The following is a 12,711-nucleotide window of genomic DNA, read 5'->3' as shown; positions in this document are numbered from 1 at the left end:
CACGCACCCTCTGTTTCCCCCTCAGCAACGCCACCGACGACCCGGAGCGTGGCCTTTTCTGGCGTCTTTATCGGTCTGTAACGGATGAGGGGAGCAAGGCGATGTTATTAAAATTCTATCTTCATATATTTTTTTCTGAGAATCTGCCTTTCTTTGTGGCTGATTTTTTTTCCTGTTAGACAAATGCTGGGAGACGGATTCAAATACGGCTTTGTCCTCTCTTGTATTTTTTCCCCCCTAACGCGTCGTGTGTGCCGAGTTATCGGAGGGGGAGGGTGAGGAGTAGCGGGGAGCTTCGCGCGGGGAAGTTTGGCTCCCGTCCACAAATGTCCCGGGTGCGGATTGTTTTAAAGCGACGGCAGCGGCTCAACAGCTCTCTCTGGCCGCGCGGGGACCCTCTGGGCGGGGCCTTGTCCACCACCTCCGAGTCCTCGCCGCTGGCCGCTGGACCCAGACTTGCTTTGCATTCGCGCGGACTTTCTTTTGCTCCGGCGTCGGCGGGCGCCGCGCCGCGCTGAAGCGCGATTCGGAATAGAATTTCCATTAATTTCCTATCAGAGAGTGGCCCGGGCATTTCCATCTGATATTACTAGACTGGTCTCACTAATGCCGGCGCCGCCGCCGAAAATAAAATGAGGCCGACAGACAGATAGACAGGCGGCGAGTACAAGGGGAGAAATTATATTAATAAAATAGGAGAAAAGGGAAAAGGAAAGAATGAAATATAAGTGAAACGACAGCGCCGCTGGCCGTGTCGGCACCCCGCGCCGCGTCGTCGCCCGAAGTGAAATTTCATCAGGCATGGCGGTGTGACGCGGGATGAGCCGTCCGTCCGTCCGACCTCGCTGTGTGTCAAAGAGCAGAGGGTCCCATGTCCACCCCGGCCCGCCCCGCCACGCCCCGCCACGCCACGCCCCGCACCGCCCCTCCTAGCAGCAGCGCGTCCGCTGCTTTCTCCTGCTCGCCAATGCCGTATTATTTCCCCATCCGTCCACTTTCACCCGCTGCTGAATATTCATCCTCTTGGGGAAGGAGACGAGGAGGAGGTGGGGGAGGGGGAGGGGGATGAGCCGAGCGCAGCAAGGCTTGGGCCTCTCCAGGACCACTCGGACCGGAAAAAGAATGGATGAAGAGTGAGGAAGCTGGCAGCGGCTGGGCCAAAGTCTTACGGCGGCTGCCCGTCTGCCCGTGCCCGACAGGGGGCCGTGGGCAGCGGCAGCACGGCGCCGTGGACCGGCGGGGGAAGCTGGGGTATGTTCTCGCGGTAATCAGCAGAAACGGAGGCGGTGCGGGACGGATTCCGCGCGAGATCGGACTACTTGGGCACGTTTCCGAATGGCGTTGTTGTCCCCGCCGAAGGACTTCTTCACCGGGCTGCCCCCGGCTCCGGGGGGCGGCGCGGGGAAGTCGTCAGGGTCCGGGGCCCGCGCGCCTCTCGCCGCACAACATACCCGGGCGGAGTGCGTGATTTTCCTGCGTCGGGGACAAAGCCTTCCCGCCGACAAATCCCCTCCACCAGCCGCACGGCCCGCTCTGCCAACACTCGGCCACGCACGCCGCGCGCCAGAGGGCGTTCCTCTATAACAAAGTTGCACCGTGCCCAGGGCACGCGCACGGGGGAAGGGGCGGGGAGGGTTGGCCCGGGGGCTTAAGGCCCTGGAGCACAGCGCGGCTACAGGCCGGAGAAAAGAAAGGGTGTTGTTATACGTGCCTGTGCCTTGTCCGGCAGGTTCACTGGACCAGTCGAGGGGGGAGAGAGAAAGACGGGTATTGGTAAGCAGGAGATCAGCCCAAGTGACATGCGACGGGGTTATCGAGACAGCTGATGCAGACGGTTCAACATTTTTTCAAAGTATTCTCAGCAAAAGTTTTTCTTTTCAATTCAAATCTTTGTTCAAAGCCCTCTCTGCCTAAAACTTAAGGTATTTTCTGTTTTCTCCTTTTCTCCTTTCTTTTGTCTGTTTTGCCATGCGCAGTTTTTCAGTTAAATAGCAATTGCGGGGATTACAGAGACCAGAATAAGAAAATCTGGTGTGTACTAATGTTTGTTTGTTTTTCATTCTTTCCCCCAGGACTTGGAGATCAAGGGCCAGATGGTGTACTGCCCTGAGTCGGACAGCCTGCTGTTCGTCGGCTCGCCGTACCTGGACGCTCTGGAGGGACTGACGGGCCGGGGGCTCTTCATCTCGGACATCCCGCTGCACGACGCCACCCGCGACGTGATCCTGGTCGGCGAGCAGGCGCGCGCGCAGGTGGGTGTCAGGGGCTGCTGTGGTGGCCGAGGCCTGGAGCATCGGAATCCCGAGTTTTACAACGAGCTTGGTGTCGGGCGTTGTCGGGGGCAAAGGGTGGCTCAGCGCCCTCCCCAGGCCGGCCACCACGGCTGGGGGAACATCTGGATTCTGCGTTTCTATTATTCGGCCTCAAAAGTCTTGGTCCAATATTCCGAGCCATAAAAAAGGAAGGGAGAAATATGCGAGGGAAATGGGGAGTGGAAAAAAAATGTAATGTGGCCGCGAGGAGGAATCATGATGTCGTCCAAGAATGACGTGACGCAAACGGCGTGTTTTTTGTCGTCGTTTTGTATTATTATTTGCGCCAGCATACTGCACCGCTGTTTGTCAAGACGAGGGAGACAAGTGGAACAGGGGGGTGATGTTGGGGGGAGCTCTCGGCGAATATTGTGCCGAGTCGACACAAAAGAGCACTGCATTATGCAAATGGCGTAACATGCTTAGTTCCGCTTCGGGCCTCGGGGTGACCTCGCAGCCGTGTGGCAGGTGTGCCTGGGTACGTTGGGAGGGGAGAGGGGATGTTCAGAGAGAATAATACGTGTGCCCTTTTATTTTGTGCTCGCCCAGATTGTACCACGCAGATTAAAATGGGGCGCGTAAAAGCGGGAACGAAAATGGTTGCGCTTTTGGTCGAGGTTTCGCCATGCAACGCCCGTGCTCTGCCCATTTTTTCTTCCCTTTTTTGTTGTCTTTGTTGTTGGTTTTACCTCCATATTTTGTTCGCATCATGTCGCGGAGAGGTCACCCCTTTGAGCCGCTGGTAGAGAGCGTTTGCTGCCGTGAGGTGTTGCGCGGCACGGCCTGCCGGCGGGGAGAGCTGGGAGAGCACAGAGAAAGGAGAGAGCTTTTCTCTGCTGTATAGTTCTCTCCCCATCGTTGCCACCTCTTGGAACTTTCAAGTCGCTCTGGAACGCCTGGATCTCCTAGAGAGGGTGCGACCTCTTTTGCCGGCTCTGCGCACAAGGGCGCCACCTTTTCCCTCTAATATTTATTTCTCTCTCGGAATTCGCTTCCCCGGCTGCTGGAAAGCCAATTCGCCCCGGTTTCCCCCACCCGTTCCGGCCCCCCAGGTATCGCATCGTAGGGCAATGAATGACCCAATCGTTTTTCATGCCATTTTTCCTGCATTTTCTCCTTCTCGGGGGTCAGGACTCTAAAATATACTAATATCAATAAAACAATTGCAATAAATGGCGAGCCGGGGTGCAGTCGCCGGTGCATTGCGGTGCAATCAGAATGAACACCCATTTATATATCTCCAGAGTAAAGGTGAGACTGCAACGACCCCCTTATTGTGCGTTGTGCAGTCTCGCGAGGCGGCTAGTCCTCATTATCATTGCATTTGGCTCGAGCGGAAGGCGTGGGAGGCTTGAGGCTTGCTCAGCAGGAAGCGATTACGTGCTCAGTCCGCCCGCCCGGGCGGAGCCCGGCTGTGCGGGCCAAGGAGATCTCCTATGCCCCCTGCACTAACCGCACACCGACCGCCGCTCGGCTCGCCCACTCGCTGACGAGGTAGGCGACGAGGAGGATGGGCTACCTCAAATCTGAATGAAAATGTCGTTACATATTTACCCAAATTAGTTTCGCGTACTACACTGATTGCTACAGGATTACGGGCTAATTAGTTCGCAGTGCCTCTGTTTAGCAGCCAAAACATTGTATTTTGGGCACTAAATCCAAGGTTGAGTTTGGAAGGCGGAAAAAAAACTGTGAACTCTCCGACCACCTTCAAGCCGGCGAGAGTTCGCAACGCGGCCAGCAGGGAGCAGGGCGCACTCGCTATCCGTGATAGCCCTCCAGCGAGGCGGACGTCGTCTCCCCTCCCCAAACCACCTTCCCCCTACCCCTCACCCCTATCCCGATCCAAAACACCTCGCCACTCCGCGCCTGCCACGCCGCGCCGCCCCGCGCCCGCGTTACCAGGATGCGTAAATCCCCAACACCCAATAAACCCTCTGCTTTGAAAGCACACACACAAAGTCCCTCGTTGCGGCCGTGTGCAGCCAAACCAAAACACAAACCGGAATAGTACACTGCGGGCGAGGGCGAGGCAGAGCCACCCTCCGAATGGGCGCATTCACGAGCAGTTGTCAAAACACCATGAAAAGAATTTGGTTTGATGAATAGTTCTTCTTCCTTCTTGAAGAGATTCAATTTATTAAAGTTGTCTGTTGCTGCGGGTGGTAGCTGTAATATTTTTATCTCTCTTGATTCTCCTGATTGAAATGGAAACCGCTGGGTGGCTGGCCGTGATCGGCCCGTCAAACAGGAGGGAGACAACATACTAGCACCGGCACCTGCCATTCATTTAGCAATCGTGATGAAATATCAGCAAAAAAAATAATAACAAAGATCGACAAAGATCGACAAAGATGCAAATATTGTGATCACAACAAATATTGCGAAGCTGTTGCGTGAAAGTGTTGGTCGACACGGTGGACGGGGTTACCGTTACCGGCAAAGGGGATCCCACCATGCTCACCCTCCCACCTCCTAGTACGGTAAATCGTTGTCCTCAATGCCTGCGGCATTCCAAACTTTGCCGATCGGCTGCTCGGACAAACTGTTGCTTACTCACTTGGACACGATGAGCTCTTGAGGTTGATTTACAGTATAATCTTCTCTCTCTCTCTCTCTCTCTCTCTCTCTCTCTCTCTCTCTCTCTCTCTCTCTCTGACTTACACACCCACTTTTCTCTCTCCCTCTTCCTTTGTATTTCGCCCCTTAGGGGGACAACCACTGTGACTGTTTGGGTTACTTTCGTCCAGTTGTTTTCCGTTTGATAGATCGGTGTTGCGTTCGTCCGGCCCGTTTTTGTCCTGAGTAATCGAGGTAACCCGTTGGCGGCCTGAGAGGAGGAAGGAGTCAACTTCTTCTTCTTCGGCTTTGCAATCCTCTCTTTTTGTCGCCCCCGTTTTTTTTCACATCGAGTTCCAGTACGCACAGAGAGGATTGGAGACGAAAAACGAAAATAAATCCCCAAGGGAAAAAAAGGAAAGAGACGAAGGGAAAATAAGAGAGAGGGCGAGAAAGGGAGGGATGGGGTTTTGGAAGAGGGTGGGAGCTGGTCGCCTAAATGTAAAGCTCATTGCGCCGGATTTGCGAACCAACCTGCTAAGCTCTGCCTCGGCGAGTGAAAAAGCAAAAGCGCGCGGGATGGTGGGTTAGGCGTCGCCCCGGGCCCTACACTCTTAACATAAAGAGCATGGCGGTTTCGGAATCCCAGCATCGTGACATCTCTCGCACGCGTGAACATGTGTGGGGTTTGTGTGAACGTGTGGTGGGGTTTGGGGCGGGTGGGGCGCGGCTGGGGGGCTAACCGACCCGAGCCTCGTGTCAGCTCGCTTCTTTTGGGAATCATCAATCATAAGGCCATTCTTGGGCCGCCGCGCTGCCGCGCCACACCCTGCCGGCCCAGTCGCGCCACGCTGCGACAGGGACGCGCATCAGCCTCTCTCCACCGCCCGGGCGCGCCCGTCACAGCGTGTAGTACATCGACATTCCTAATGAAGGCACAGTCCATTGCCCTTTCTACTGTTGGCAATCAAGTGGAAACGCGGAGCATCCACGCTGGGGGCAAAAAATACACAAGATTAATTGTGTTAAGCGCGATTAAACTCGGCTTGTTTGCTGTTGCGGGGTCAAACAATCTGTCAAAAATGAAAGCATGACATGATAAACAAATCTTCTCCTCTTGAAAAACGTTTTTATCTAATTTTAAATTTCAAATGTTGAATTGAAATAATGTCATGGCAAAGGCTTCCAGCCGTATCGTTTCTCTAGAGAACTTTCTTGTGCAAGGAGCACGTTTGATAATATGGGCCCCAGCATCTCCGTAAACCAACAGTCAGGTGGTGCGTTAAGTGGAGTCCCCCCGGTGGCGCCGGCCCTGGAGCCAGCCGGCGCCTCCCCTGGCGCGGGGCCCTAATGGCTTTCGCACAGACCGCGCCGCGCTCGCGCCCCGGCAAGTCCTAGAGGGGCGGAGCCATTTGCGCGCGCGTTTTAAAAAGCCCCGACGCTGCCGCCAGCCGCACTCGCATGGATACCCGCTCAGCCCCGCCGTCGCCTTCCTAGTTTTTCACCTTGCGGCTTTACTATGGGAAAATACGAGCAGAGGGGGCGAGAAAAGGCTGTGAATGGTGTCTGCCTCTCTCATCGGTATTCAGAGAGGTGTGCGGGGCCGCGGCGTTATTCTTTCTGCTCCGAGTGTCCTGCCCGCCGCGGCTCCGCGCGCCGCGCTCGCCTTTTCAGAGAGGTTATATGGAGGGATCCGCCGGGGCCGCTCTGGGCCCGCGCACGCGCCCGCCCGTGAGAGCGGGGGCACCCGGCGGCTGGCACCCCCCTGGGCGGCGCGAGAAAAGGGTGGCGGAGCGCGAGTCAAACTTGCTCTGCAGGATTAATTATAGACATTTTTTTTTCAAGTCTTTACGATAGTGAGGTGGCGGGGGTTTTATAGCCGCTCGTATAAACCGGGGAAACCTTGGACGCGATGCAAGCGCTGCAGGGGATGCTGCGGAGGGCGGAGGGGCAGCGCGCGCAACCTCGGTTTTGAATGGGTCGACGCGTGGGTAAAGCGCGGGAAGGAGATTGGGCGCCCAGCCATACCGGAGATACTGGGTCCGATTTGCGTTGCCGCCGCCCCTTTGCCTTTGCCTCCCCATAATACTCCGTTCCCTCTCCCCCCAGCGCCCTTGCCCCGCCTCGGCCCCACTCATCTCTCCCTTTCTCCGTCTCACCCCATCAGTCGGACCGCGTCTCTCCAGCAGCCGCAAACCTAACCATATTTCCGCAATTTGCGAACCATTCCGCTGGAGTGCTAATCCCTGCAGTGGGTCCCCCAGCCGGACCACCCCCTCGCTACTTTCATTTCGCGCTTACGAGCTCCCTTTCAGTTTGCCTATTTCTGTGTTTTGTGCAGTCCCTCTCTCCCTTCCCACGTCTTCTTTCTCGTGACCCCCCCCTTGTTGTTGTCCCCTTCTCTGGCGACATTTCAGACTGGTCTTGGCCCCCTCGCGCCTCGCGGAGCACAGAGCCCTGCGGCTCCGCCCGACTCCGCCCGCCTCGCCCAGCCTCTACTCGCCCTCGCACTGAATATTGACGACCCCCGCGCCCGCGCTGCGAGGAAACTTGTTGATGGTCTGTGTTCTGTTCCCTTCTAACTTCATCACGAACCTGCTGCTAGTGGTCCGGGTCCGCCCTCTGGCCTGCGGGCCCTCACCCCGGCCGCCCCCCCCCCCCCCTCAAACCCTTCTTCGTCTCCCCAAGATGTTACAGACACAAGCACCCCGCTGTAAGTTTGTATATGTCGCGTCACTGCCACCACAATGGCGTTGGTCTCATTAGCCCGGCGTGTTAAGACGGCAGACGCCTGCTTCACAATTTCATTTCAAGTTTTAGAACTTGAAATGGATTTATTAAATGTTTCCCATGTTTCCTCGCCGTATACGCCCGCATTTTTCATGACTGGCAAAAATAAAATGAGATGGCAATTCCCATCGTGAAAAAGAGTCTTAGGGTTTACGGGATAATTTTCTTGTTCTGTAAAATTACAATTTAAAATTGTAAAATTACGAGATATACCTTACCTATCGACTTGAAATTCATCGAAGAGCAAGATTGTTCTCGTGAAAATTTACAACATATGAAATGCAAATTACAAATCATACCGTGAATTACGAGGATATTTTTGGCGGTGCCCCGATTAACATTTTTCTTGTCCGCGGGATTGTCGATTCCCGCGGGCGCCCGCTCGACTGGCGCCGGCCCGCCGTGCACTTACGCCGTGCCATTGCCTCTGATTGGAGCTCGCACCGGGGCCGGGCCGGCTGCCGGCTCGGGGTCGGGCGGGGCGCGCAAGAGAGTATCACTGCAAAAGCAGTTTCATTCCTATTCCGATCCGGTATGGAATGGGGTTGCGCGCCGCCGAAAGTGCTAGCCTGTGCGTTGCGGCTGCGCGGCTGCGGCGGTCCTCTGGCGGCCCCCGCCTCCCTGTGAGGTACCCCGCAGGGATAGAGCGCTACCAGAGAGGAGCGCCGGGCTCTATGTGGTCGGTCTCGCCCTGCTCTTCTCTCGAGAGGGCTCCCACTCTCCACAGGTGAGGTGCTTTCCGCACGGAATAGAGCGTTACTACTCCTCCACCCAGAGAAGCGTGCATACTCTAATGTCTCGAGTTCAATTTGGCGCTCAATCCAAGCCCAATTCAGCCGTGAACCAAGAGCATGCATTTCAGTAGGGGCAAAGGAAAAGGATACACAAAACTTTTCGTTATTTTTAAGTAACGAATACATCCGTAAAATGACGAACAGCCTGTTACTCGGCTGTGCAACAGTGCAACAACCCGGCCACAATAACACGACGGTCGTAGAAACAATGATTCTTTTTTATTTTCAGTGTACAGGAACATTTTTTGCTGGGTTCTGGGTTTGCTCGGTTCTCGACCGCTCTCTCCCACCCTAGGTGAGGTACCTCGCCGAGATGGAGCGCTGCCAGAGGAGCGCCGGTCGGTGTCTCTCCTCGCGCCCGCCTGGCGCCTGGTGGGCCCCGAATATGTGAAAATCCCTTAATGAAGGGCGGGGAAAGAAAATCCCCTTTCGCCTTTTGGGCGTCCTATAATTAACACTGCTGAGGGGCGAGGGGGGTGACGAGAGGGGAGGCTCTTCCACACTCGTCTGGCTTCTGATGACGAGGAAAACGAGCCAAAAACGTTTCGGGTCACGGAGCAGCAGCAGCGCCACGGCCTGCCCCGTGTACTTGCTGATGCGTTCGGAGCGCGGCGCGGCAGGCGGGAGGGACGGGGGAGGGGTGCTAAACAGGGGATGAACTTCTTTCGGAATAATTTCCGCTTCATCTCCTGCCCCCTCCCCCTCCCCCCTTCCCCGCCCCGACATTTCAGTCTTATTAAGCCGGCGGATCGTCGCCCCGTGCTCAGCATCACGCCACGCTGCGCCGCGCCACGCCGCAAAAGGGCCAACTATTTGGCGTCGCTTGCATGAGCAGGCGTACGGCGGGGCCTAACTCATTCGCAACTCAAATTTAGCGGATATCGTCTCGGATCTCTGTCTCTCGCGCTGCTCTCTCTGCTCTCTCTCTCTGCTCTCTCTCTCTGCTCTCTCTCTTCTGTCTCGACCTCTTCCCTCTCGAGACAGCCGCCCAACTTGCAGGCCTTGCAGAGGTGTGTGTATGTATGTGTATCTGTGTGTGTGTAGGGAAGGGGGAGGGTTCAGCTGCCCGTATAGAACGCACTCGTCTAGAAGGAATGAGTTACCCGTACCCGAACCTAGAAAACCATATCTTTTTAACAACGAAAATTTGACGTTGCCAAAAAAATTTGTTTGCTCAGGGAGTTTTTTTTAATTTAACAAACATCTTTTTTAATTTGACAAAAATTTCGTCGGACCGAATCGAAATTTTCGTCATCTTAAGGAAAAACGTTTCTTTGACTTCTGCAATAAATTTTCGTTAAAGTAAATAAAATTTCTTTACGCCAAAGAACACTTGCTCCCTGTGGCTGCAGCCATGGCGTGATCTGGTCTGGCCTGGGGTGAAGGTGGTGGATGATGACACATTTGGCATCGAATGGAAAAAAAAATTGTCTATCGGGTATCAACCCTTATGTGGGTTGGCGCTCTTGCTCGCGAGGTCGGCGAGATGCCCACAGTGTTCTCATTTTCTATCAGTATCATTACTGCTGCGAAAAGTGTACACAAAACATTTCTTCCCAGCTGCGTCAATTAGCTCGGTTTTTAGACTCTAAGAAAGAAAAGCAGTCCGAAATAATGTGGTTCTGTTTTTTCCTCGGCAGGACGGACTGAGACGGCGCATGGACAAGCTCAAGTCATCCATCGTGGAGACCACGCAGGCCGTGGACCAGGAGCGGGAGAAGAACGTGAGCCTGCTGCATCTCATCTTCCCGCCGCACATCGCGCGCCGCCTCTGGCTGGGCGAGCACATCGAGGCGCAGGCGCACGACCACGTGACCATGCTGTTCAGCGACATCGTGGGCTTCACGTCCATCTGCTCCACGGCCACGCCCATCATGGTCATCAACATGCTGCAGAGCCTCTACACGCAGTTCGACCTGTTCTGCGGACAGCTCGACGTTTACAAGGTGCGTAACGCGCCCATGAACGCCTTAGAGATGTGTAGACACTTTTATAGTGGAAATATCGGGAAATATTGACAGTTAAAAAGAACCTTGCATAATAATATCAGAAAATTAACATAAGTTTCAATCATGTTAATCAAAAACTTTCTAATGAAAGATTTATCAGAAAATAGCGCAGTAAATAATGAACTAAGAACTAAACCCGTTGTATTCTTTTGGACCTGCAGGTGGAGACGATCGGCGACGCGTACTGCGTGGCGGCGGGCCTGCACAAAGCCAGCACAGAGCACGCGTGCCAGATGGCGTGGATGGCGCTGCGGATGCTGGACGCGTGCTCCGAGCACCGCACTCACGACGGCGAGCCCATCCGGGTGAGTGTGAACGCGGATCGTTAAAACTAAACGTGTCCCAAACGCGCCCCTCTACCGGAGGCGGGCCAACCTTTTTGTTTGTGTTTTACTGGCCGGTCCAGGCTCTTCATGAACATGATGTGGTGCCGTCGGAGACACTGCCATCGATACTTTCCCTTTGCATCCTATTTTTCTTCCCGCGCCCCTGCATCTCTTGAATACCGCTTCCTGCGCCACAAGCTCCGCGCCCCCGCAGACTGCACGGCGGCGGCAGCCGGACTCGCTTCGGGCGACAGCCGATAACGATAACCAAAAACAAAAAAAAGAAAAGAAATCATAAATACTCCGCGCCGCAAGAAACTTGGGATGGATGCTTTTGCTCTCTGTGCGAGCGCCGGGAGGCGGCGGCGGCGCCTCTTTTTTTGTCTTGCTCTCGTTTCCGCGCTGAATATTTATTATTGCCAAGATAAAGCGCGCCGGGGCCGCCGTGCCGCAGGTAGCGCACGGCCGTATGCAGATGAGCCGCCGGGGCGACAACTATAGCGTTAAAAACAAGAGCGGGGGCGGCACAGCAAATTTATAGTGGTTCCTGACCATGCTGCCCGGGCGCCTTATCCGGTACGGGGATCTATGGCAGGGAGGATGTGGCGACCTGGTGGCCCCCCGGAGGCGTTGAAAATCCAATCAACACATGTTACCCGAGAACAGCGTGTCTCCCCCATTGGCCTCATCCGCTCTGGAAAGTGTATATCCCCGTTGGTCGAGATGAATGCCCCCGTTGCTCCACGGGACGATCATCTTTCGCGATGTCGTTATCGTGCTGATCTGATTGAAGTGGCCTTTTATTGCGTGTTCCCCGCCATGCCTACTGGAAGTAGGCCCCTCCTCCGCCTCCTCTGTTCAGATGAGATCACGCTCTCGCCCTGCATGAAATTGAAATTGAAGCAGAGGTCCCCCCGCGGGGCCCCCGGCGCCATTTTAATATTGAATGTGATCCGTCAGCCAGTCCGTGCTTTCCTTTCCGTTCTGTGACTCGACCAGCCCCCCACCCCGACCCCCACAATTTTTTTTATTTTATTTTTATACATTTTTTTTTGTCGGGATTACCCTTTAGAGTGGCGCTTGCGCGCAGGCAGGCTCGGCGGCCCCGATCTCCTGCGGTGGGGATTAGGATTGGGTCGGGGCAGGGCGGGGCCGAGCGGGACCCGGCCGTGAGGTGGAGGTGAGCACATCCCCCGCCGCCGGCCTGCCAGCGAAAAATTAAATTTCATTACGTCCGAGCTCATTATTCTCCGGCCGTCCCTCGGCTCGGCCGTGCCGGGGCTGCCGGGGCTGCGCGCGCGTGCTTCCGCCTGGCGGCCCCGCGCCGCGCGGCAACACCGACCAAGATTAATTCTTACCGAAACAAACCACCACCACCGCTCCAAGGGGCCACGCAGGAGAGCGGCCGCGGCCGTTTAGACATTATATCCGCTGAGATTTAGTGCAGGGTGCTCAGTTTGTCACAGGTGCGCGTGCATTCGATGGGCCAGATGTGGGACCTCGGTCCGTGTACCACGTGCCGGTAGTAAATCAAATCGCACGAGAAAATGGCGAAACGTTAACAAAGAGCAAAGCAAAACCAAAATGTACTGGGCTCAAAACATTAATGTCTGTTTAGTTTTGCTAGGAGTGAAGGGCTCTGGCCCTCACGGATTGAATACTCTGTTTGTTGAACCGTCAAAAACTCTCGCCAAGTATGCAAATTGAGTCTCATTCACATGAAAGTGTGCTTTGCGAGTCTTCCCGGCTGGCGCACGAGCTGGCGCCGCCCGCTCGTCTCGCATGGCTAGTTGTCTAATGATCCGCTCGGCTGCGGATTAGTGAGGAGGAGGAGGAGGAGGACGAGCTGGCGCCGCCCGCTCGTCTCGCATGGCTAGTTGTCTAATGATCCGCTCGGCTGCGGATTAGTGAGGAGGAGGAG

At 55.3% G+C, this 12,711-nt stretch overlaps 1 protein-coding gene across 4 annotated transcripts in view; it reads left to right on the top strand.

Annotated features, from left to right (window-relative positions):
• LOC113205903 (head-specific guanylate cyclase) overlaps nt 1–11,038 on the top strand; it is a 98,446-nt gene extending 87,408 nt beyond the window's left edge. For 3 of the 4 annotated variants that reach the window (XM_052264586.1, XM_052264585.1, XM_052264587.1), the window contains exons 9-11: nt 2,073–2,252; nt 10,096–10,401; nt 10,626–11,036. In XM_052264586.1, coding sequence (XP_052120546.1) covers nt 2,073–2,252; nt 10,096–10,401; nt 10,626–10,793 — 654 coding nt within the window. In that variant the 3' untranslated portion in view covers nt 10,794–11,036. Of the gene's footprint in view, nt 1–2,072; nt 2,253–10,095; nt 10,402–10,625 lie in introns of all 4 variants that reach the window. The other variant, XM_052264588.1, reaches the window with a different exon arrangement.
• The last annotated feature ends 1,673 nt before the right edge of the window (nt 11,039–12,711 follow it).

Source organism: Frankliniella occidentalis, unplaced genomic scaffold (assembly GCF_000697945.3).
Source record: "Frankliniella occidentalis isolate FOCC.00 unplaced genomic scaffold, Focc_3.1 Scaffold20, whole genome shotgun sequence".
In the NCBI taxonomy this organism is placed as follows: Eukaryota; Metazoa; Arthropoda; class Insecta; order Thysanoptera; family Thripidae; genus Frankliniella; species Frankliniella occidentalis.
The sequence above is the reverse complement of the archived record's forward strand: the minus strand, read 5'-3'. Positions and strand labels throughout refer to the sequence as shown.